The 25,555-nt window shown below is 43.3% G+C and overlaps 2 protein-coding genes across 5 annotated transcripts in view; both read right to left on the reverse strand.

Annotated features, from left to right (window-relative positions):
• Positions 1-3,285, reverse strand: part of JAML (junction adhesion molecule like) — a 30,955-nt gene extending 27,670 nt beyond the window's left edge. Inside the window, exons 1-2 of one of the 2 annotated variants that reach the window (XM_082683634.1) lie at positions 2,101-3,285; positions 42-1,032 (exon numbers count right to left, since the gene is read on the reverse strand). The gene's annotated coding sequence lies outside the window, so the exon portion shown is untranslated. The remainder of the gene's footprint in view (positions 1-41; positions 1,033-2,100) is intronic. The other variant, XM_082683635.1, reaches the window with a different exon arrangement.
• Positions 768-25,266, reverse strand: MPZL3 (myelin protein zero like 3). Of its 3 annotated transcripts, none has more exons than XM_082683652.1 (6): positions 25,107-25,266; positions 16,128-16,294; positions 12,146-12,356; positions 10,447-10,612; positions 8,470-8,533; positions 768-3,972 (listed from the first exon to the last, which is right to left on the reverse strand). In XM_082683652.1, the coding sequence occupies exons 1-6, from the start codon at positions 25,177-25,179 to the stop codon at positions 3,946-3,948; spliced, it is 708 nt and encodes a 235-aa protein (XP_082539778.1). In that variant the 5' UTR covers positions 25,180-25,266; the 3' UTR covers positions 768-3,945. The 3 variants fall into 3 exon arrangements, with proteins under 3 accessions (XP_082539778.1, XP_082539780.1, XP_082539779.1); XM_082683654.1 differs by lacking the exon at positions 25,107-25,266 and adding an exon at positions 18,518-18,774; XM_082683653.1 differs by lacking the exon at positions 768-3,972 and adding an exon at positions 8,989-9,043 and having other exon boundaries at positions 8,469-8,533; positions 25,107-25,244.
• Positions 25,267-25,555: the final 289 nt, after the last annotated feature.

Consider the following 25,555-nt stretch of genomic DNA (forward strand, 5'->3'; position numbering starts at 1 on the left):
CCCTGCCTCCAAAGATAGGTCTGCTCAGTCCTCCAACTTACCATGTTGATCTCCTCTGACCAGGAGACGTCAGCATTTACAGGACACAGGTAGTACGTTATCCCGAGAACCCTTTGCGCGATTTGGACATCGTAGATAAGAACTCAAAGCTTCTTCACTTCAAGACATCTTTTGCTTATAAGTTGCCTCTTCAAAATAAGTGTTCTCCATACACACCTTCAACCTTGGCTTGACCTACATGTGGCCATTTTTTGGAACTTGTCCTTTATCATTCAAAAAGTTGTTGAAGGGGCACCTGGTTGGCTGTCAGTTAAGCATCTCTGCCTTCAGCTCAGGTCATGATCTCAGGGTCCTGGGATGGAGCCACTCATCCATCTCCCTGCTCAGCAGGGAGCGTGCATCTCCCTCTCCCTCTGCTATTCTCCCCCACCCTGCTCCTGCTCTCTGTCTCTCAAAAAAAATTAAAGAAAATCTTTTAAAAATAAAAAGTTGTTGAACACTTGCACCCTCCAGGACTATGCTACATGGTTGCATGGTAAGCCAGCAACGTACATAAATACTCCCTCCATGGCCTGTTCCAAGCTTGTAAATTCCTAAAAATTGAATCAGCTCTTGCTCTGTGAGCCGGCTCCCACAGACCACCAAATCTATGCGGGCTGTTGCAGGGGCACTGCTTACAGACGAATGCCTGCTTGCTGCTGGAAACCACAACCTCCCCACCTTGCCTCTGACGGCTCTCATTTTATATGTAGACACATACCAAAAAGTAGTCAGAAAGTGCAAAGCAGTTTATTAATTATGATGTGGTAAAGATCTCAAGAGTTACGATGTCTGTGAATATTACCCAACAGTGTACATATGCCTACAAAAAAACAAAAACAAAAAACACAGTGAAATGCAGCTGTTAACACTGCAACAGTCCCACACGGGGGTCAAAAGAAGGGAGACGCCCCTTCTGACAGCAAAGTTTCCAGTAGCCCAATTAAATGATCATCTTGGTCTGCTCCCTCCGGGTCTTCTTACAGCACTCATCTGGAACCATAACAGAGCAACACAATAGAACTTTCAAAGTCAGGATTTGGCCTCCAACAATTTTTTTACACAGGGACATACAACATTCCCTCTTGAAGCACCAGTGCCTAGTTTGGGAGCTGCAGAGAACTAAGACATCCTCTAAGAAGCCTGCGGTAACAGGCCACATAGGAAACACAAAGCATTTTATAAATTCACATTTGGTAACAGAATTAAGAGCTCAATGTGCAAAACTTACAAGGTAATGTAACCACAAGTAAAGCCTTCAGTAGCCAAAGAAAAATTCTGAAAGGCTTTTCAGCCCGTCTGAAGCTTTCAGAATCCGATTTCCTTTCTAGAAAAGGAAAGGCTGGTCTTCAGACAGTGTGCTCTGTATCCAGACCAGCAAAACAATAGAAAGAGAGGGAAGAGCACCTGAGAAGATATTTTAAAAGATAAAACAAAATAAAACAAAAAAACCTTGATCTTCTTTCCATCCTTAAAGAAGGCAGGTATCCAAACACTGCTTTTTGCTCCTTTGGGGGAAGGAGAGAAAGAAAGAAAGAAAGAAAGAAAGAAAGAAAGAAAGAAAGAAAGAAAGAAAGAAAGAAAGAAAGAAAGAAAGAAAGAAAGAAAGAAAGAAAGAAGGAAGGAAGGAAGGAAGGAAGGAAGGAAGGAAGGAAGGAAGGAAGGAAGGAAAGAAAGAAAGAAAGAAAGAAAAGAAAGAAAAAAAAGAATAAAAGAAAGAGAGAGAGAGAAAGGAAGGATGGACGGAAAGAAGAGAGGAGAAGGCAGGGGAGAGGAGGGAAAAAAGCTGTAAGGCTGTAAGCCAGACTCAGGATAAGAGATGAGCGGGGACAGCAGCCCTATGACTGATGTGACCTTTGAAAGCCATGGAGCCGACTGAATAATCAATCAGCTTACTCTCTTCCCATGAAGGATGCTACCATCCAGTCACTCAGGAAGAAAGGGACTTGTTCAAATCATGATCAAGTCTACAAAATAAGGACGACCAAGTCTCCACGCAGCAGCATCTACCTGGAGGGACAAACACCGCCCACCCACCCCGGATTATTCCTCATCGCAGACCTGAAGGGAAATTACAAGAAAACCCAGATAAAACCAGTTCCTCAATTCATGAAATGCGGTTTTCGCTGGGTTCTTGTAGCACCATCTCTTTCTCAGAGACAGGAAGACCCACGAGAAGTCTGCCTCACAATTAGATCTCTATCTTCCGATCTCCTAGAGCCCAAAGTATTTACTCTCGTTGCTCAGACACATTTTCCCCTCTCTGCTGAGGTGTCAGACCGTCTCACTAGACTGGCCCCAGACGAGCCCAAGCAGCTCGAGTCTGAGGCTTAACCACTGGAAATAAACAGTCAATGTGTCTTTTCCTCTTCTACTTCCTTATGTGACCAGACAAAAGCATAATTTCTAATTAACTAACCAGACTCTCTTATGTATGGACTAGACTGACAAAAGAGGCCAGGCCAAACCTATGCCATCTTTTTAAAAAATCTTTACTGATGACTTCCAGAACTAATAACCCAAATTTTTAAAAAATAAATCCTGGGGAAGTGACTTTTTTGGATACTGTATACAGTCTATTAGGCTATAATATGGAAACCACCTGAGCCACCTAGTGAGGGATCTCGGACTCTCCTGCTAAAAAAAAAAAGCGACGATGGGGAGAGGGGATAATTTTTCTCTCTCATAATTGAGAAGTAAACTCTATCGCTGTTTTACAGACGACTACACTGTCGATCCTTCTGGACATGTCACACGTATCTCTTAATGGCTTACAGAAAGTCCTATGTAAATTAAAGTTTGAAATCGCTTGCTGCGGGAAAATGGAGGAAGTTGATGTGAGGTATCAGAGAACAGAAACAAGTAAACATTATGTACCACCTCACTTCCTTATGTCAAATATTATGTAAAAACTGTTTGTACATAAATACCTTAGCTCACTCATATTTGGAGCATTTTAGAACACAAGAAAGTTCTAAAGCATGACTTAGGTCAAAAAGATTATTTCCTATAAACAGAAGCCTCATTAAAGCCAATCCAACATCTGAACTTTGGAGTGGCATTTGTTAAAAAAAGAGTATTTCCTTGCAAATAACTGAGAAAATTCTCTACATTCCCCACTAAAAGCTTCTCAAAGAGTTTTTCTTGTCTCTGCTCCAGGACATCAAGAAGGAAACCACCAATCAGTCAGCTATAAGGAAGTAAAGTAACAAACTGTACCTAGCAAGACAAAAGGAAGGGATCCCTTTAGGTCAACATTCCCTTCCTTAATTATAAATTGATGACACTTTAATACTTTAAAAACCCAGTCAAAGCAAACCATGGACTCCCAGGCCTGCCAGCTCCACAGAAATTAGGGTTCCGAGTCATCCAAACACAACCAATGGTGTCACAAAACCAAGGAGTGTAGGCTCTTTGCTGATTCACAGCTGAAAACATTCATGGAGCAAATAACAAAGGACACTTATCCCCAACAAACACTTCATCTGGTAGCCTATCAGGAAGCTACGAGCTCCATTTCATTTTTTAAAGATACTTTGGCACCCACGGTGTGGCCAACATTTAGGATTCCCCTCAAATAACTGGAAAACACGTAATACATTCAAGAACACAGGGGAAACAAAAACCATCTTTCTATTCAGGAAGAGAACTCCTTCATTCAACTAGAGTGTAAGTCATTAAAAGGGGTAGTTGTGAGTTTCTTCGAAGAGTCCTTAAACAGTTTATAAATATAAAAAGAACATTTCTTCAATAAATAAATGGTTCCTGAAGTCTCTCCTGATGACTTCTAGAATCCTCCAGCACTGCCATCCAAGCCAGCCCTGCTTCTCCGAGAGGCTTTAGCTGCCAGTGGAATGGGACATTTTCTGCTAGCAGGTGACTCTTCTTGTGTCATGAAGATCGTCATCAGTATGTCTCTTCATAGTCTGAGTCCTGGAGGGAAAGAACAGCAGTCGTGGTGTTGATACGTGGCCCCTGTCAGAGTTTAGACAAAGATGGCATGCTAGGACCCCTTGACAGAACTCAGCATGAAGTGACATTAACAGTGAAAACAGCACAGGCTCAGCGCACCGGTGTTCCCACGAAGCCTCACGGACCAGCAATAGATTTGCTGTCCTTGGACTAATTAATGCTTTGAAACCCTAACAGTTCCATTTTCCATGGTGGATATCTTTTAAAACCTCAACACACATGAAAAGGTGGCTGTCTGGGGCGTCTGGGTGGCTCAGTGGGTTAAGCCTCTGCCTTCGGCTCAGGTCACGGTCTCAGGGTCCTGGGATCAAGCCCCATATCGGACTCTCTGCTCAGCAGAGAACCTGCTTCTCCTCTCTCACTGCCTGCCTCTCTGCCTGCTTGTGCTCTCTCTCTCTGTCAAATAAATAAATAAATCTTTAAAAAAAAAAAAAGAAAAAGAAAGAAAGAAAGAAAGAAAAGAAAAGGTGGCTGTCTGCATCAGAACATGAGGACTGCAGCTAGGAGTCTGTGTTTCTCGGTTTCTCTCAGTTCCAATGTCAGCTCCACCCCTTGCTGGCTGTGTGACCTTGAGCAAAGTTATTAAACGTCTCTAGATCTCAGTTTCCTTGTCTGTAAAATGGGGGGCAATAAAAATACAGACACGTCATAGAAAGGGGATGAGAACTGAATGAGACAGTATATGGAAATCACTTCGCATTGCACCTTGCACTGTGTAAGCACTCATTCAAGATTAGCCACTGTTACCATTGTTCTTATTTTTATTGTTTAAACTTGTATTCACTACTTCTAAGCTCAAGTGGCCCATTAGTACTACCTGGCACACCACATTTCTCTGGCCCGTCATTCTCCTGTTCTCCTGGATGACTGTTCCACACCTCTCCCTCTTTCCTTAAACCTCAAACCTCCAGCACCTCCTCCTCACTTTGTTCTCCAAGGATGACTTTGCTTTCTCCTGACACTGGGAAGAGAGGGGTCAGCAGGGAGCTCCCGGCACCAGGTATGCGCACTCACCGGCATCTGGGCCCAAGGGCGTAGCACTCCTCACTCTTCATATGGCCACTCCCTCCCCACCTTTGTCTACAGTCAGTATCCCTGTTGTGCATCACATCCTAGAGCTCCTAGAGCTCCTCCAGCCACCTCCCCTGGCCCTCCTGCAGCATCATTTTTCCCTTTTCTACTGAATCATTTCCACCAGCACACAAATGTGCTATAATTTCCCCCATCTTAAACAGAAAGTAACTCCTGACACACATCTCCCTCCTACCTATCACCCTACTTCTCTGTATCTCTTCACAGCAAAACCCCTTGCAAGAGCTGTTTACACCCACAGTCACCCACATCTCCCTTTGTGTTCCTTCTCAACCTGTGACCCCCATCGGGCTTTCTTCCCCTCTCTTCTCCTGAAGCTGCTTTTGCCAAGGTCACCTATGACCTCCCCATCACCAGATCAGCCAATAATCAATTCTCAGTCCTCAGGTCCTCATCTTACTTGACCTGACTCAGCAGCAATGGGCACAGTTAATCACCTTTTTTTTTTTTTTTTAAGATTTTACTTATTTATTTGACAGACAGAGATCTCAAGCAGGCAGAGAGGCAGGCAGAGGGGGAGCGGGAGGCAGGCTCGCCGCCGAGCAGAAAGCCCGATGCGGGGCTCGATCCCATGACCTTAGCTGAAGGCAGAGGCTTTAACCCACTGAGTCTCCCAGGCACCCCAGTTAATCACCTTCTTTACCTTGAAACACATTCTTCACTTGGTTCCCAGGATAGCACACCCTCCTGGTTTTCTCCTACCTCACTGGATGTTCCTTCTCAGCTTCCTTTACCAATTCCCCTTCCTCTTTCCAACTCATCAACCTTGGAGAGCTCCAGGGCTCACGGCTACACCCACTCTACCCATACTACCTATTCCTCCAGCTGCTCAAGTTAAGAGCTGTGGAAGTATCTCTGATTTCCTCTCATTCTTTCACAGATATTTGAAACCCATCCATAAATCCTTCCTGCTTTACCTTCAAACTATAATGAGAATACAGCCACTTCCTATCACCCTGGTTCAAACAAGTACCATTTTCTTTCACTTGCATTATTGCTAAAGTCTCCTAACTGGACTCTCTGACTGGCATGGTCCCTTGACCAAGGTACCACCTATTCTCAACACAGGAGCCAGAATGAGCCTTTGGAAATACAAAGTGCTTCTCTTCTCAAAAACCTCCAGTGCATCCCGTTTCATTAAGAATAAAGCCTACGGGCGCCTGGGTAGCTCAGTGGGTTAAAGCCTCTGCCTTCGGCTCAGGTCATGATCCCAGGGTCCTGGGACCGAGCCCCTCGTCGGGCTTTCTGCTCAGTGGGGAGCCTGCTTCCCCCTCTCTCTCTACCTGCCTCTCTGCCTACTTGTGATCTCTGTCTGTCAAGTAAATAAATTAAAAAAAAGAAAAAGAATAAAGCCCAATTCATTCCATTCACTTATTATGTTCATAAGATACAGTATTGTCAGGGCACCTGGATGTCTCAGTGGGTTAAGCCTCTGCCTTCGGTTCAGGTCATAATCTCAGGGTCTTGGGCTCGAGCCCCGAGTCAGGCTCTCTACTCAGCAGGGAGCCTGCTTCCCCCCCCTCTCTCTGCCTGCCTCTCTGCCTACTTGTGATCTCTCTGTCAAATAAATAAATAAAATCTTTAAAAAAATATATGGTATTGACTCTCTGATATCAAAAAACACTATTCTTCACCTTGCTCATTTAATTCCTGCCATATTGGTCTCCTTGCTGTCCCAAGAACATGCCCATCATGACCCCTCCACAGAGTTACCACGCCTACCATTTCCTCATCCAGAATGTTCCTCTGAATGTTCCTCCACAACAGCTATACGGCTTCCTGTCTCCTTCTTTTAGGTGTTTGATCAAATATCACTTCAGTGAGGTATACATCAAACCCCCCTATCCAGCCAACCCATGTTCTTTCCCTATTTTGTTTTTCTCCACTGCATTAAGTACCATCTGGTATACTTCATGTTTTGCTTATTTTTAAAAGATTTAGTTATTATTTGTACCCGCAATTTAAGAGAAAGTGATACTGAAGCCATGTCTTAAAGAATGAGAGCTTTCTACGCATGGAAAGGAATGTAAGTTATTTGAGGGCAGAGATTTTCGTCAGTATTGTTCACATGTGTTTCCTAAGTAACCAGAATCCCATCTGGCACATATCAGATGCTCAGGAAATAACTGCTAAATGAATTAATATCCGGGGCGCCTGGGTGGCTCAGTGGGTTAAGCTGCTGCCTTCAGCTCAGGTCATGATCTCAGGGTCCTGGGATCGAGTCCCGCATCGGGCTCTCTGCTCAGCAGGGAGCCTGCTTCTCTCTCTCTGCCTGCCTCTCCAACTACTTATGATTTCTCTCTGTCAAATAAATAAATAAAATCTTTAAAAAAAAAATAAATTAATATCCGAAATACGGAGGGTGATAAGCCTGACACTAACTTATTTTGTGTTATTAGAGTATTCAAACCCTGAAGGGTTACTATTAGATTCTCTTCAACCTTCCTCTCATCTTAGCTACTACATTCCAGTCTGCCAGAGAGAAACAAAGGACACTGCAGTGAACAGCTGGGCTACAGCCGTCCGGCCAAGTGCTGAGCTTGGCAGTGAGTACAAAGAGAACACAAGTTTAAACCCTGCAATGACAGGTATGTTTCATATTATATCATAAGTTGCTTTTGACCTGTTTCCAACTGCCCCACATCAGAGAGTCTCTCCTCCTGGGATGCTGGGACAGACACACAAACCTACCAGTCATAGCAGGAGCTTAAAAAATGGAGGGATGACTGCCTTTTGAAATTTAAATCAACATTCAGGTCTTCCAACATGGGTATTTCTTTTTGTTTGTTTGTTTTTCCTTTTTTTTTTTTTTTCTTTTTTCTTAAGTAGGCTCCATATCCAGCATGGAGCCCAACACATGGTTTGAACCCACAACTCTGAGATCAAGACCTGAGCTGAGATCAAGAGTCAGACATTTAACCAACTGAGCCACCCAGGTGCCCCTCCATCATGGGTATTTCTTACTGATAAAGCAATAAGTCACCTAAAAGGTTGTATCATTCTAATTCCCTGGGGAAAATAAACTGAGGCACAGCAGGAAAGTTCAGTTCAGGGTTCTGAGTCAAGCCAGACAAAGTCTCTTAGCACGACCTTGGTGGCACAGGCCCTCCTTTTTCAGGGCGCTCTCTGTCAGTAAGCTGAGACTTCCCCAACCTAAGGACACCACCCTATACCCATGTGACACAAAACAAAATAATGGTCAGAATCGGTCCCCTGAGACCAAAAGGCTTTTGGGGAGTACCTTGGTTCATACCTTGCTTTGGACCTTACCTGCATATCCTCTGCTACCCTTGAGGGGAAAGGATCCCCTTAAGTAAGCGGGAAAATGGAACACGAATGGTGAACAGAGAAATGGCACAGGCTTACCAGGCATTCAGCACAACGCACACAAAGCCTCGCCATGCAGTCATCCCCTTCCTCTTGGTCCGTGCTGGAGAAAAAGGACAAAGCAAATCTGAACAATTACTGTCCTCCATACAGTAGGGCATGGAAGAGCACAGCTGTCCAAGTCAGACAGGTCTTGTCTTAAAGTCCAGTTCTGCCACTCACTAGGAGTGTGAGTAGGCAGGTTACTTAAGCACTGGGATAAAAAATAACCACATGCAAACCACGCACCACAGTGTCTGACACGTAGCAAGTACCCAGTAAGTTGGAGCTGGACCCAATCATTCGCTTAGAAATGTACTGAGCACCAACCACATCTGAGCCATTATGCTGGGCTGGGGACCAAGACATAAAGTTAAGACACTGCCCCTTGAAGAGCTCACAACCTCGTGGGTGTGAGGAACCTGTTGCAACCTGACAAGTACATTAGGACACAATGTAATAAAATGTTTTAATAAGCTTAAGGTCAAACTGCTAGGGTAGGAAAGAGGAGGGAGTGACCTGTTCTCTGGGAAGGACTCAGGAAGACTCCAGACAGGCGACATTTCAGCTGGGTCTTGGAGGATCGGGAAAAGTTTTCCAGGCAAACAAAAGAGGGAAGGAAAGGATTCCAAGCAAGAGAAAAGCATGTGGGGGGGGGGGGGTCTGAGTGAGTGTGGCTTATTTAGAGAAGAAAATATGCTGTGTATCTGGCCCATGGAGTCAATGAGATGAAATGTCAGGGAACAAGGGGCCTGAAGGTTGGAGCATAGGAATCTTGTTAGATGGCGCTTAGAAATAGACATCTTGGTATTTCTACCGAGAGTGCCTTACCTTTTGTGTGGGGCTAGAGATTCCTGTAAAGGGCACTCTCTCCCATGAAATAAACACACATGCACAAATAACATGTGCACACATGCAAAGAAAAAGAAAATGTTCCCCAGGGAAGACTTCCTGCCAAGGCTAAGAGCCTCAGATAGAGACAATGGAGAATCAAAATGGGTTTTATGCAGACTTTCGTCACCTGTTTTTAGTAGATTTATTCCCAGGGAAAACTGGGTCAGACCTGCTCCCTGGCAACATGTTTCATAAATGCCTTTGATAATCACAATCCCATTAGCCCCTCTGAGCATCGGCTGACCAAGAACACAACTTGCTTATTTAAACTGGTTTTCCTGTCCAAGACTATCCTTAAAGCCTTCATCATTGCTTAGGCATCTTCTACTGGGACCACATCAGCTTGGTGCCAAAACAAGAAGGGAAAAGTAACTGACTTGTTGGAATTGCCCGTTGATTCTGAAGGAATGTGATAGCCACTCCAGAATTTTTATTTATCTATTTAGAGAGGGGGAGAAAAAGAGAGAGGACAGGGAGAGGGAGAGAGAGAATCTTAAGCAGACATCATGCCCAGCACAGAGCCTGATGCAGGACTTGATCTCACAGTCCTGAGATCATGAGCTGAGCCAAAGTCAAGAGTGGGACACCAAACCGACCGAGCCAGGCAGACACCCCCACCACTTCAGAATTTATATGCAGCATAGGAGCACCTGAGTGGCTCCGTCGTTAAGTATCTACCTTTGGCTCTGGTCACAATCCCAGGGTCCTGGGATCAAGCCCCACATCAGGCTTCCTGCTCAACAGAAAGCCTGCTTTTCCTTCTCCCCTCTCACTACTTGTGTTCCCTTTCTCACTCTCTGTCAAATAAATAAACAAAATCTTAAAAAAAAAAAAAAAAAAAGAACCATAGCATAGTACAATCTGGTTTTCAAAGCAGAGACTAGGATCCTACATTCACCCCTCCATCTCTCTCTCCATGTTAATATCCACTAGTTTCACTTCCAACCGTCCTTCTAGTACTCCTAGAACTAACCTTGGCCTGGGGAAAGAGAAAAGGGATGGGTCAGGGCTCTAGGGACTATCCTCGAAGCAGGGCTCTGAAGAGGAAAGGGGTTAAGAGCTTGGCGCTCCCGCTGAACTTACTCATCGGAAACCTCAATAGATGACTTCTTATAGCCAGACTTGCTCCTCTTCTTCAGCCCTGCAGACTTCCTCGCCATCCTCACCAGCAGCAGAATCACCACCACAGCGGAGGGCAGGAAGACAAGGACGGACAGGAGGGCCACAGAGGACAGCATGGTGCCAAAACCTAGAAGAGGAAAATGGGAAGGTGAGAGGGAGGGACGTGCGGAAGGGCCTCCTTGGACACGAGCTACATTTTACTTTTGCTCTTGTATTTCTTCTGATTATAACAAGAATAAATTCATTGTGGAAGAGGTAGAAAGCACACAAAATTACAAAGAACAAAATGCACCTGTAATCCCACTACATAGGATTGACACGTTGGTATCTACCCACACGGTGTTCTTTCTAGGAGTACGCGGGTATGGGTCTGCAGACACAGAGGAGAGTGCCTAGTTTTAGAAGTATGGTCGGGAGGCCTGGGTGGCTCAGTTGCTCGGGTCATGATCCTGGAGTCCCGGGATCGAGTCCCGCATCGGACTCCCAGCTCCATGGGGAGTCTGCTTCCCTCTCTGACCTTCTCCCCATTCATGCTCTCTCTCACTGTCTCTCTCTCAAGTAAATAAATAAAATCTTAAAAAAAAAAAAAGAAAGAAAGAAAAGAAGTATGGATCGTATTAAAGAAAGAAAAGAAGTATGGATCGTATTTTACAGACTATTTCTAAGCTCCTTTTTTGTGTAATAGATGATCATTTTTTCCCACATCATTAAAAACTCCTTCCAAGTGTTACTTTATCATGGGTGCACTGTATTCTACCACACTGAGTAATTTACTGAGCCAATCCTGAGACGCCGGACACTCGAGCTATTTCTAATTCCTTGAAACTACAAGCTACATTATGATGATCATCCTTGTACATAAATCCTCATATTTACCTCTTTTTCTTTAAGATAAAATTTAAAATGGGATTCCTGGACCAAAGGGCACATATTTTTAAGGCACTGGAGTCACGTGACCAAACTATACTCAGCTCCTACTCAGCCTGCAGCATGAACATGCCTGTTACCTTTGAAACCTTGAGTTATTGTCTTAAAAAAAGAAAGAGAGGAAGAAGGGAAAGGGAAGGAAAAAGAGAGACAGACAGACAGACTTGAGAAAGACCTGGGAGATGGTAAAGCATCTATCATGAACCATAATGCAGTTCTGTATCTGTACATCTTTGGTTCAAGGCCAACTTAGGATGAGAATGACCACTCAGTAGTCACCCGAGAATAATGAAGAAAAAACATCAGTCCTTAACCTACTTTCTTAAAGTGCAGCCCTTTGCAACATATAAGAAATGTGCTGCCTCCCATCATTAGAAGGGGCACCTTTCAACACACGAGCAAGAAGATGGCCTCATAACTGAGGGTATGAACAGACTGGGGAAATCAAATCACACAGATAAGAAGCCTCCATCTCCTTAGGGGTTTGTCAGGTGTTCCACAAGACCTCTGGTCACCTGAAGTTAAAATAAGGAATAGATAACGGGGAAACTATAACAATATTTGAATGACAACTTCAGTTTGCAAAATCAAGTTAAGAAATTCATCCTTGTAGACAATTCAGGATGGCAGACTGGCTCACACCCACAGGTAGTTTTGCTTGTCCCAGACCTCTCCAGTAGGCAGTACAGTAGTCACAGAGCCCGGCAGAAGAAGGTCGTGGCAGTTAGCTTACCCCTTTCTGTGACTGTTAGCTCTGTCGCAGGGATATTGTGGTGCACATCTGGGGGATTCTTCACAGCACAGCTGAAAGTCCCATTGTCCTTGAGGGTAGGGTTGCTTATGCTGATAGACGCATCCCCTCTGTATACATCTCCAACCCAGGAAATTCTATCCCGAAATGTACCTGCTGTGGTTGGGTACTGGAAGGACTGGTAATGAAAAATCTAAGAAAGCAACACCATAACAAAACAAAACAAAAGTTAATTTGCAAAATGCAATGAAAATGTCAAGTTAAAAAGGTCCCATATAAAATACAAAAGCATAATGAGTTTTCTCAGTTGGGTTTTTTTTTTTTTTTAATGTTTTGCTCACTTTCATCGTTAAGTTAAAAGACAAGTTAAAGGATGCGGAGAAAGGGGAACCCTCCTACACTGTTGGTGGGAATGCAAGCTGGTGCAGCCACTCTGGAAAACAGCATGGAGGTTCCTCAAAATGTTGAAAATAGAACTGCCCTATGACCCAGCAATTGCACTATTGGGTCTTTACCCTAAAGATACAAACGTAGTGATCAAAAGGGGCACGTGCACCCGAATGTTTATAGCAGCAATGTCCACAATAGCCAAACTATGGAAAGAACCTAGATGTCCATCAACAGATGAATGGATCAAGAAGATGTGGTATATATACACAATGGAATACTATGCAGCCATCAAAAGAAATGAAATCTTGCCATTTGTGACAACATGGATGGAACTAGAGCGTATCATGCTTAGCGAAATAAGTCAAGCAGAGAAAGACAACTATCATATGATCTCCCTGATATGAGGAAGTGGTGATGCAACATGGGGGCTTAAGTGGGTAGGAGAAGAATGAATGAAACAAGATGGGATTGGGAGGGAGACAAACCATAAGTGACTCTTAATCTCACAAAACAAACTGAGGGTTGCTGGGGGGAGGGGGTTTGGGAGAAGGGGGTGGGATTATGGACATTGGGGAGGGTATGTGCTTTGGTGAGTGCTGTGAAGTGTGTAAACCTGGTGATTCACAGACCTGTACCCCTGGGGATAAAAATATATGTTTATAAAAAATAAAAAATAAATAAAAAAGACAAGTTAATACAACTTATCAGGTGGGCGCCTGGGTGGCTCAGTGGGTTAAGCCTCTGCCTTCGGCTCAGGTCATGATGATCTCAGGGTCCTCGGATCGAGCCCCGCATCGGGCTCTCTGCTCAGCAGGAACCCTGCATCCCCCCTCTCTCTCTGCCTGCTTCTCTGCCTACTTGTAATCTCTCTCTGTCAAATAAATAAATAAAATCTTAAAAAAAAATACAACTTATCAGGAGAAGGCCTGATGGAAGTGTCTTAGGATCATAGCTCTCAAAGATCTTCTAAATTCTCCCTGAAGTCCTAAAGCAGTAGATCTCAACCGGGGGCATTGGGGCCTCCAGGAGACATCTAGCAATATCTGGAGACAGTCTGGCAGAGTGCTACTGGCATCTAGCAAGCAGAGGTCAGGGATACTGACAACAAACAAAGAATTCTCCAGCTCAGAATGTCACAGTGCCAAAGCCGAGAAACCCAATTCTAAAGTGTGGTCCTTTCTGGTTCGCAAATGAGTCCCACAGGTTTACTCACTTGAGCCACATAACAAAACTGAACAATCCATGGGGCATGAGGGAAACAAGGCCAAAAACTAAGTGAGTTACTCAAAGGCACACAGGTCGTAAGTGGGCAGAGGAAGCTTTTGTTTATTTTGAGGATAAACTTTTGTACTTTTGTAGGTACAATATAATCAAGCCTGTCTTAGGTTATCTGTCTTGGCAATTAATAAAAAACCCAAGCCAAATGATGATCAGGACTCAATGAAAGGATGCTGAATTTAAACGGTGCTATTTCAGATTGATGATCAGACACTTGGTCACCCAAAGCACCTCATTATGTCGGGTGGTAGGCCAGGCAGGGACTACAAGACAATATGATCTTTCTCTCTTATGCAAGGTTCAAGCGTTTCCTCTTTCTTTGTTTACTTGGTCCCTCCCCCATTTACAACCACTAAATTGCCCAATTTTGAAGAGCAACTTCCCAGAGTTGTTGTTGAATCACTTCTCACTTCGTTTGCTCACGCATTCACTCAACGATGAGTCACGGCACACCTACTATGTGCTAGGCACTGTGTTAAGCACAAGGATATAGTGAGAACCAAACAGGCGTAGTCCCTGCTCTCACAGATTTTACAGTCTAAGGGGAAAGACAGATATTAAGAAATAATAACATATGTGATGAGTGTTCCAAAGAGGGAGGTAAGAGGCACCTGCCTGGCTCTGTTGGTGGAGCAGTGACTCTTGATCTCGGGGTTGTGAGTTCGAGCCCCATGTTGGGTGTAGAGATGACTTAAAAATAAAATCTTTAGGGGCACCTGGTGGCTCAGTGGGTTAAAGCCTCTGCTTTCGGCTCAGGTCATGATCCCAGAGTCCTGGGATTGAGCCCTGCATCAGGCTCTCTGCTCAGCAGGAAGCCTGCTTCCTCCTCTCTCTGGGCCTCTCTGCCTACTTGTGATCTCTGTCAAATAAATAAATAATCTTTAAAAAATAATAAAATCTTTAACACACACACACACACACACACGAACACACACACACAAAGAGGGAGGCAAAGAAAGACTACCAATGATTACCAGCATCTATATAAAAGGGTTTGAAACTCCTTACTGACAAAACGAGGCCTGCTATGTATCTTCAAGATTAATCCAACCTATAAGTTCCGAGTTAAACTGGTCATTCCCAAATCCTTGCCAACCAATTAGACTGACTGACGTGACCTGAATTATCACTTGACTGTGACAGTCACGTCACATGACTTGAAAGGTCCACGGATTTACAACGTGCGTGCGCTTGCTTTCTGACCAGGCTCACAGAAGACAGCTGTTTTCAATTATGGTTTCTGACCCAAGAAGATCCCCCGTTGCTTGCTCTGTCCTACTTTTGGCCAAGGAGGCCGAGTCAATCAAGGCCAGCCATAGTTTTCTGACCACTTGAAATAATGTGAACTGTATTAAATCTAAAGGAAAAGTAACCATGAATACAGCCTAGCTGCCTTGGCTGGAGCCCCCTCCTGGCTCCTAGCTACGTGGCATTCGCTAATGGGTCCTAAAACAAAACTCAAAGCTTAGATATTAAAACCAAAGAGAAAGTTCTCCAATGAAGAAAACAGGATAAAAGAATTAAAGATACTTGGAAAAAATACAATCTTACATACAGCAACATTCACATTCTTGGTAGCATCTATCCTGAACTAAAGATATTGCTGGAAGCGTAAAGAGAAAGGGTTTTTTAGAGCACCGCAATCTTCAATTACACATCCACAATGGGATCTGAACCATAAACGGGTTTTATATGTGTGTATAAACTATATTGCTTCTAATACTGCAAGACCATCTGTCACCAACAGTATCTGTCATCCACACGAGGTGTCACCATCTCCTTCAAAGGGAACCATATAAATCAATGCAGGTGTTTATATACTAGGAGACGAGGCTAAGATAAATCCACAGAGTACAGATCCACGAATCGATATACCCACTGAGACAACCTCATACTGCAGGAAATGAGCAGCTTTATGAGAAAAGATGTTTATGATTGGGACCTACAAAATTTTTCTATCCAACAGTCCTGGAGGTACTCTTTTTAGTACCTTGAATCTGAAAACACACAAAAGGAAAACAACAAAGGGGGAACAAAATTAAACCACATTTCCTCTGAGTTTCTGACATTTTTTTCCTATAGCTTATTGACAAGATTCTCATATAGAAAGATAAAAAGACCTATGTGACCCAATGAATGCCAAATCGGGTAGAAGCTCATCTTCTATTTACACAGAAGCTCACGTCTGATTCTCGAATGCAAAGGCCTGAGGTATGCCTGGGACTCAGAATAAAAGGATTCCAGAGCTGCTGACCACTGAAGACTCAAAGACATTTCCTTAACAGGAAACACTCACTGATTCTGTTCGACTGCTGCTGGGGGGTCGGTACGTCCAGTCTATGGTGAGTTTGTCAGTGACAGATGAAGTCGACTTGAAGGTGCATTTGAGCTTGATCTTCTCGCCCACATAACCCCGGACGTGGGCATCTGCTTTAATCTCCAAGGAAAGGACGATGTGAACACCTGATCAAAGCAAGCCCAAACATTTAAATAGGTATGCATTTAGGTGGGATGGATAAGATGTGAGGGAGCAATACAGAGACACCATCGTGTTTTGGGCTCTCGGAGTAATAAGTGAGTATCTTCTCAGGGAGGCCCAGAAGGGCAAGGAGCAGGTATCTGCCTGAATCAGGTGTAGCATTTTTTGTCATTTTATAGTATTAAGTCACAGAATGGGTGCTTGAGTACAAATCTGAAACCTGATCACAACGGCATTTTTCCAAACACAGACTTGTGGTTAAATGCAGTACAAACAAGTAGGTCCGCCCACAGCCGAAAAGGTGATGCCATGTACCCCCCTCGGTGACACACTGACGGCCTCAGGAATCATAGCAGCTGCTGTGGTCTTAGGGACTTACCCCGAGCACAGCCTGGCTGTAACCTGAGGCTACCACTTTCTCAACCGCCAGCAAAACGAGAACAGGAAATGAGAAGAGGGCACTTTTTCAAGAATTTTAGAAAATGGTTCTATCCAGTCGTGTTTTACCTTCTCCTCTCTTAAGACTGGTTAATGAATCCCGCACCCATTAAAAGTCAATCACAGGAAGGAAAACAGAACAATTTAATGCACTCTAAAATGTAAAAATCAGATACCATATTTACACTCTCTAGAGATTTGACTCTTGCCAAGATGGGCTCATATAGCCAGCTTTGGCATTCCAGCTCCCCCCAAACACAGATTCCCCCTTTCCTCTGACCAATCCCCTTTCAGGAAACACTGAGTAGAAATGTATCTTCCACGAGGGAGCCATTTTTTAGCAAAGTCACCAGCACTTTGTTTTTACTGCTTTCTTCTCCACAGCAACAAACCCTGATTCTTTTGGCAGGCCAGAGGCACACAGAGCAGCAAGGTCTGACAAGAGAGCAAACCCACACCCCAGCCACACACCGTGCCTCTGGTTGAGACAGGATGCAAATCCCAGCACTATGGCTTAGGGGCTCTGTGGTCTCAGCAAGTTACTTAACTCTTCAGTTTCTCACCCTGGTGAGAATGCTAATAACAGCACTTACCTTAGGTCAGTGTGAGGAATAAATGAGTTAAAACAGGTGTAACAGTGGAAAGCCTGCCTGTCCCCCAGAGTGAGAGCTCGGTGCACCTCTTCAGTTCTGCCTGCTCTCCCTCAACCTTCCCCATCACAGACACAGTCATGAGTCATCAACACCTTCACCTCTGTCTGCTTTGAATTGTTTTTCTTGCTCCACTCAAGACAATCTAGTCTGTTGACATTCTTCTTAAAAGGAGGAGACCAAGACTGAGCTCACAGCTCTAATAAGCATCTGACCCATCCCAAAAATGAGGTTCGCCTCTGTTTCCTCCATAGCATCCACTCCGACTTTGCCATCCTAAACTTGTCATTCCTTCTGTGACTTGGCAAATGCTGTTCCTCTGCCTGGAAAGCCTTCATCCCTCAGCTCCTGCTCTCTCCCAAGCCTTTGCTCCCAACCCACACTACACACCATTCAAGATCCAGCTCTAAAACTGGAAGCTGGAAATCGATGGATAATCCACACTCTCCCCCATGCTATTCCTTATCCTAAAACTTAAGTACGGTCCAGAGATTTGAAAACATAGATTGAGAAGTAGGTAGACCTAGACTTGCATTCTAGCCCAGCTACTTTCTAGCTGTAAGATTTTAATCATAGTTACCTAACCTGTCCCAGTTTCAATTTCCTTACTCAGCAGATGGGCAGAACGACCAGACCTACTTCACTGGGTCACTGTGAGTTTCCAATGAGATTAAATAGCATAATACATAAAATGCTTAGCACAGGGGCGCCTGAGTAGCCCAGTGGGTTAAGACTCTGCATTCAGCTTGGGTCGTGATCTCAGGGTCCTAGAATGGAGCCCCATATCAGGCTCTCTGCTCGGCGGGGAGCCTGCTTACCCCTCTCTCTGCCTGCCTCTCTGCCTACGTGTGATCTCTGTCTGTCAAATAAATAAATTTTTAAAATCTTTTTTTAAAAAAATGCTTAGCACAGCATCTAAAAGAGAACCTTTCAATAAATGTTAGCTGCTGCTATTAAAATGAACACCACAAACATCCAAACACCTTCAATATTTCCTTCTTGGGCTATAGAATAAAATCCATCAAGTGACAATCTGGCCCCAAACTTCTACCACTCCACCCACCCACCCATCCCATCGCTTTCACCATGCCTAGAATGTCCACCACTTCCCAAATTTACTCTGTCCTTTCATGCCACTGTGCCTCTCTCTGAGTGTGGTTTTGTCTGGAAGGCTCTCCCCATTTCTACCAATCCTGCCTGTTCCTACCATACTACACCCCCCAATGCTCACAAACCTTCAAAAACCTGCTCAAACAGCAGTCCCCTCTGGGGTGCCTTCCTAAATTCCCTGGTACAGCTCACTGTTCTTTCTTCACTGTTCTCATGACATTTAGTCCATAAGGCCAAATAAGCACATGTACCTAATTTGTAAAGACTATTTCCCCTGTAAGACACAAGCACCTGGAAGGCAAAAACTCAAGAAGGAAGGGAGCAGACAGAGACCGAGAGAAAGAGGTAGACAGGTCACCAAAAATTCTAGTATAGGAACAAAGTGCTCATCAGTCACCTGCTCTCTTCCTATTCCATTTATACAGTATTTCAAACAGTCTTAAGTCCTGTAAGCTCCTCTCTCTCCAGTGAACCCATTCAGGAAAAGCTCAGTCCTAGATGACCACTTCTAGACTACGGAAGTGGTGTACAATGGCTGGTGTACAAAGAAGGTAAAAAAAATCACACAAAGGGACGCCTGGGTGGCTCAGTGGGTTAAGCAGCTGCCTTTGGCTCAGGTCATGATCCCAGTATCCTGGAATCGAGTCCCACATCGGGCTCCTTGCTCCGCAGGGAGCCTGCTTCTCCCTCTGACTCTGCCTGCCACTCTGTCTGCCTGTGCTCGCTCTCGCTCTCTCGCTCTCTCTCTCTGACAAATAAATAAATAAAATCTTTAAAACAAAAATCACACAAATGCATGGATCATTCCCATAAGCAATTCATGGAGTCTATCTACAGCTGAACCCTTAAGGAAGCATGATGACCCTTTAACCAGCCTCGGTCAGCTCCTCTTTCTAATTCCTCCAACTTCTGTCATTTCACTACCGTCTATGAAACCTCCAAATCCCTCATTCTCAGAAGAAAATGTCTCCTCTCACTCTTTCGAGAAATTTAAGGCTATACAAACTGCCCAGCCAGGCACTCTCCTGTGTCTACACCCATCCATACTTCCAAAGTGAAAGGGTATGGTATCCCTTTTCCAATGCAAGGCAACCCCTTTGGTTCTGCCCTTAGATTCCTCCCCTCCAAGCCCTGCTTCAGCAGAAAAACCCTCTCTACTCTATTCAAACTCTTCCTTTCCAGAGGGGCTCTCTCCCTCTTCAGCCTCTAAACACAAAGAAGTCTCTCCCATCCTTAAAAACAAATAACAATAAAACAAAATAATAACAATCTCTCCATAATCCTGTGATACTACGTGTTACCAACGACTGCCCGCTCTTTCCTTTCTAAGCCAACTTAGTGGAAGAGCAGTATACACCTGGCATTCACACTTCCTCCCTTCCCATTCACTTCTGGACCCCACAGAGTACAAAACACACTCCACTACCATTTCTGGTAAAGGGTGTCATGTCTTAAAACTACAAAACCCAAGGTACTTTTCTACCCTGATCTTACTGGATCTGTCCGACGCAGTGACCTCTTTCTCTTCTCTTCCTCTATCCTGAGGCTTCCATGACAATACTCTTATTCATTCACTCACTCTTCAAACATATAGTTATTGAGGATCTGTTTTGTGCCACCCTCTGAGCCTGGAATTAAATGTGAGCAAAATAAATACACTGCCAACTTTGGACCTTAATATGCAGCAAAAACTCAACCCATTAATCAAATAATCACAAAGACAAATGTATAATTAAAATCTGATAAGTATTAGAAGCAAAGACAAAGAGTGACTATGGGAACTTCATCAGTTATAGTGAGGAGCAGGGATTGGTTAATGAAAGCTTCTCTGTAAAAGTTACTTTTTGAGTTGAGCTCTGAAGGAAGGGTGACAAGGTGAGGAGAGGGAGAGCGTTCCAGGCAGAGAATACAGCATATGCAGAGGTCCTGTGCCAGGAAGGAGCACAGTCAGCCAAGGAACCAAAAGGAAGGCAGTACGGCTCCAACACAAAAATCATGAGAGAAAGAAAGATGTGGCTAAGAGGTAAGTGGGAAGCAGATTAAGCAGAACTTCAGAGATATGGCCCCTTATTCTCAGAGTAATGGGAAAGCCATGGAAAATACCTAAATGCAGGACTGAGGGAAAAGAGACATGAAGTTTTCATTTTTAAAAGATCACTTTATGGAAGACACTTAGGAGGTGTTCAGTAAATAGAAGGAGAAAACTTAGAAGGCTACTACAATAGTCATATGAGAAATAAAGCTTGAACTAAGTTGGTAATAGTGGACATGGAAAGAACTAAGAATACTTAGAGTAAAATCATCAAGAACTGGTGATAATCCAATCCAAGATTGGATGTGGAATGTCAGGGAGACAGAGGTATCAAGGATGACTCCCAGGTTTCTGACTTGGTGATAACATTCACTGACATAGGAAAGACTAGCAAAGTACCAGGCAGGGCAGGGAAGAACATGAGCTTGATTTTGGATAAGTTTAATGTGCCTTTGAGATAGCCAAGAGATAATGTCAATGGACAGTTGGTGTAGGGCAAAGGTCAGCAAACTATGGCCCCTAAGCTAAATCTAGCCTCCAATGTCTCTTTGTAAATAAAGTTTTATTAGAACACAGCCATATTTATTCATTTATGTGTTGTCCATGGCTGCTTTTGTGCTACTCAAACAGAACTAAGTAGTTGCAACAGATATCATATGGCCCACAAAGCCTAAAATATTTACTTTCTAGCCTTTCACAAAAGTTTGCCAACCCTGGTTTAGAGCAAAGAAGAAATGTATAGGTCACAGTTATAAGTCAGAATCTCATTAACATCCTCTAGCTAACTCAGAACACTGATTGTTACATAAGCATACAAACTCCACATGTGATTTGAGTTAACCCAATCGAAGTATAAGTTTCAGAATATTTGCTTGGAAAATTATTTAATGCCTCTATGCCTTGCTCACGTTCCTCTCTATGATGGAATTTTACTCATGCCCTATCTCTATCCTCTTCTTTCAAGATTTAACTTGGGTGGCACATCCAGGACGTCTTCCTTGTATCCTCACAGCAGATTCAGGGCACCTCTTCTGTGCTTCCACATTTCTTAGTACCAGACTCTAAAATTATCTGTTGGGGTGCCCGAGTGGCTCAGTTGGTTAAGCGACTGCCTTTGGCTCAGGTCATGATCTCGGAGTCCTGGGATCGAGTCCCCAGTCAGGCTCCCTGCTTCTCCCTCTGACCCTCCCCTTCTCATGCTCTCTCTCTCATTCTCTTTCTCTCAAATAAATAAATAAAATCTTTTTAAAAATCTCTTCCTTTAAAAAATAAAATAATTTGTTGACTTGTCTATCTTCTCCAATAGACCCTGAGCTCTTCAAAACAGAAACTAGTGCATTGTGGATGCTCAGTAATATTAAACTGAACCAAACCAACAGTTTCCTTTTTATGAAACAAAAATTATTGCAAAATAAGCATAAAAACTACAAGTTCTGAGCAAAACTTGGTTACTGAATCAGAGTAAGTACACCATTAATAAATCTACCTACCAACCAACTTCTTGTTAATATATATGAATTTCATATTCATGAGCATAATTTTGCCAGAGTTATCAGTATCTAAAGTCATTTTGCTGAAATCTAACCACTGGATAAGTGGGTCTTAAATGTATAGAGAAAAGTAAGATCCATGGATGAACTAAACTTAGCTACATGTCAGGATGTTGGTTCCCCTTGGGAGAGAATGGATAATGACTGGAAGGAAGTATAAGGAAGGCTTCTAAAATACGAGAAACATCCTATACTCTGATTTAGGTGCTGGTTACCCAGGTGTGTTCAGTTTCTAAAAATGCATTAAGCTGTACAATTACAATATGTTCATTTTTCTCTATATATATATATTATACTGAAATTAAAAGTGTTTTGGGGCACCTGGGTGGCTCCGTCGATTAGCCACCTAACTCTTAATTTCAACTAAGGTAAGATCTTAAAGTCAAAGGTAATTTATTTTTCACAAATCAACATTTATTACATCTGAAACTAATTTTTTTTTTTAAGATTTATGTATTTGAGGGGCGCCTGGGTGGCTCAGTGTGTTAAAGCCTCTGCCTTCAGCTGGGGTCATGATCCCAGGGTGCTGGGATCGAGCCCCACATCAGGCTCTCTGCTCTGAGGGGAGCCTGCTTCCTCCTCTCTCTCTACCTCTCTGCCTACTTGTGATCTCTGTCAAATAAATAAATAAATAAATCTTCAAAAAAAGTTTTTTTTTAAATGTTTTACAATCAACCAATGTAAAATGATATGTCTACTCCACTCAAAAAATAAGAAAATAAATAAATAAATAAATTACTAAACCACTGTTACATTCATTTAGAAATTTTCATCTTACAGGCACCTGGTGGCTCAGTCGTTGAGAGTCTGCCTTCGGCTCAGGTCATGAACCCAGTGTCCTGGGATTGAGCCCCACATCAGGCTCCCTGCTCAGAAGAGAAGCCTGCTTCCCCTCTCCCACTCTCCCTGCTTGTGTTCCCTCTCTCACTGTATCTTTCTCTGTAAAATACATAAATTTTAAAAATAAAAAATGTTTTTTCATCCTAGGCCTAATGTCCTTTGGGATATTTATCTTTTCTCCTGAGTAAAAAAACATTCTTGCCAGGTCAAAATAGTCAACAATAGAAATAAGAATTATTTTAAATAATAATAATTAACAATTTTTTTTAATTTTGGAGGAAAACAAAATCACATTTAAATATATATAATTTTATACAAAGAAGGAATGAAAAAATATAACAAAACTCCCAGTTTTGTACACCTAATTTTCCAAAATACAATCTGTCAACATTTGGTTCATAAAAGTGCATACTTGGAGGTTAAGTATAAGAACCTAAGCTATCTGATCTGTTGTTTCTATGTACTAGGACAACTGATGTAACAGGACCATGTTTATAACTTGGAGAATTCAGACAAGCTAATCATTTAATGGGTGCTATCTTTGAAGAGGAAAAGCAAATAAACACTGGAATGAAACCAAAGTCTATTGCCTAACATTTAAAAAAGGGGTGAACCTTGAAAACATGTTAAGTGAAAGAAATAAGCCACAAAGGAACATATATTGTATGATCCCATTTATGTGAAATGTGCGGAATAAACAGGTCATAGCCACAGAAAGTAAATTGGTATCTGTCAGAGGGTGATGGAAGGGAGGAATGGGGAGTGACTGTTACTGTGTATGGAGTTTTTCTTTGGGATGATGAAAATATTCTAAAATTGACTGTGGTAGTGACGCCATAAATCATGAATATATGAAAAACCACCTAATTATCCCTTTGGAATAGGAAAGTTGTATGGCATGTGAATTCTATCTCAATAAAGCTGCTTTTTTTTTTTTTTAAGACAAAAGATAATTCAAGTACATATGGGTCATAAATTTTTACTTTTGAATTATTTGGTCTGCTGTATTTGGTGGATGCTTTTCAATGTGAAATGGCATCAAGTTTAAGAAACCACCTATCCTTCCTAGCATTTTTTTTTTCCTCAACGGTACAATATTTGAGAGTTTGTGAGAGGGACAGAGAGATGAAACTGGAATTATTCGGAGTGATAGGTCAGCCTAAATATTATATTGCAAAAGAATCAGCTGAAAAACTGGACACTTGCGATGACAGAGCGCTGGGAGGGATCAGGGAGTGTGCTGGCAACATGAATATTAGTCATCAAATAAGTAACTTCCTGGCCTTACCCGCTGAGATTTAGAACAAATGAACTCTTTATGTCAAAGGCCCTCTTCAGAAATTCCCACTTACCCACAAGGACATTTTATGAAGTTAACAATTCACTCTGATTGTAGCTCTATTAACACACAAGTTCCTGAGAACACACACACACACATCCATAACTGTGCCCTAAAATGAAGGTAATTAGGTTGGGCTGAACCCCATGCAATTTTAAAACTGCATGAAAGCAAAATTTATCCAAACTCGAAGAATATGCCATAGTGTGAAAACTGTGCTTAGGATAATTGGTTAATAGATTAAGATTTTTAAGAGAGTTGATAGGCTCTTTCTTGTATTTCAAAAATGTTAGTAAAATGCTACAGCAGTTGCTTTTTCCTCAACAAAATGCGTCTCTACTGTAACGAAATCACAGCACACCCCTTTCTGGGACGAATAAACATTTTACTTCCGAGGCCCTGACAATCACCTACAAAAAATAAAAGGACCAACAGCCAAGATTTTCTTTCGCAAAATTACTGAGACGAACTCCTGAACGCTAGAACCGCCCCTTCCTAATCAGGACAAAAAACCCACAAAACCACAGCGGAGGTTTTCTCATCACAAGATAGCACGGGGTCCCCTCAACGCCAGAGCCCGCCGTGATCACCCGATACAAAGCAGTCACGCAAGGTGGTCGAGCTCCCCCGGGCTCAGGAAAGCACTGAGAAGCTGCCAAGCCCTCAAGTGGGCGGTGAACACAAGAGAACGCGCTGCCCGCCCCGTCCCACTGCCTGCACGTCTAGACGCGGTATGGGGGCTTTCCTGAGACCCCCCCACCGGAACCGGAAAACCGACCGTCTTCCCCTAACACCCAACCCCGGCCGGAAGTTGGAGGACCCAGCGGGCGCGCTCACCCTGGAAGAACAAGACGCCAAGCAGTGGGAACAGAGCGTAGCCACGGCCTCCAGCCGCTCCGCTCTGCTGCATCCCGACAGCTCTCTGGATGCTTGCACACCTTGTTTACGGCTCCCGGTAACCTCACAGGTGATACCGGAAGTGACGTCAGGGCGGGAGGCGCGAGAACACTTAAAATGGCGACTCGAAGTTGCCGTAGCAATGTGGCATCTTTCCGGAGCCACACCTGAACCTGCTCCGACCCGCGATTTTTTTTAAACCTCGAGTACGAATCAATTATTCACTTTTGCTTGACAATGAAGTAAGCCACAGACTTTGGAAAAATAACAATTTATTTGTATGAAATTCTGTCGTACGAGTCTCGATCCTCAGACTCTCCTCAGAAGTCATTTTTTACTCCCTACAGATTATTTTATTTGAACTATCTCAAAATAGGTTTCTATAAATT

Source organism: Mustela nivalis (genome assembly GCF_964662115.1).
Source record: "Mustela nivalis genome assembly, chromosome: 9".
In the NCBI taxonomy this organism is placed as follows: domain Eukaryota; kingdom Metazoa; phylum Chordata; class Mammalia; order Carnivora; family Mustelidae; genus Mustela; species Mustela nivalis.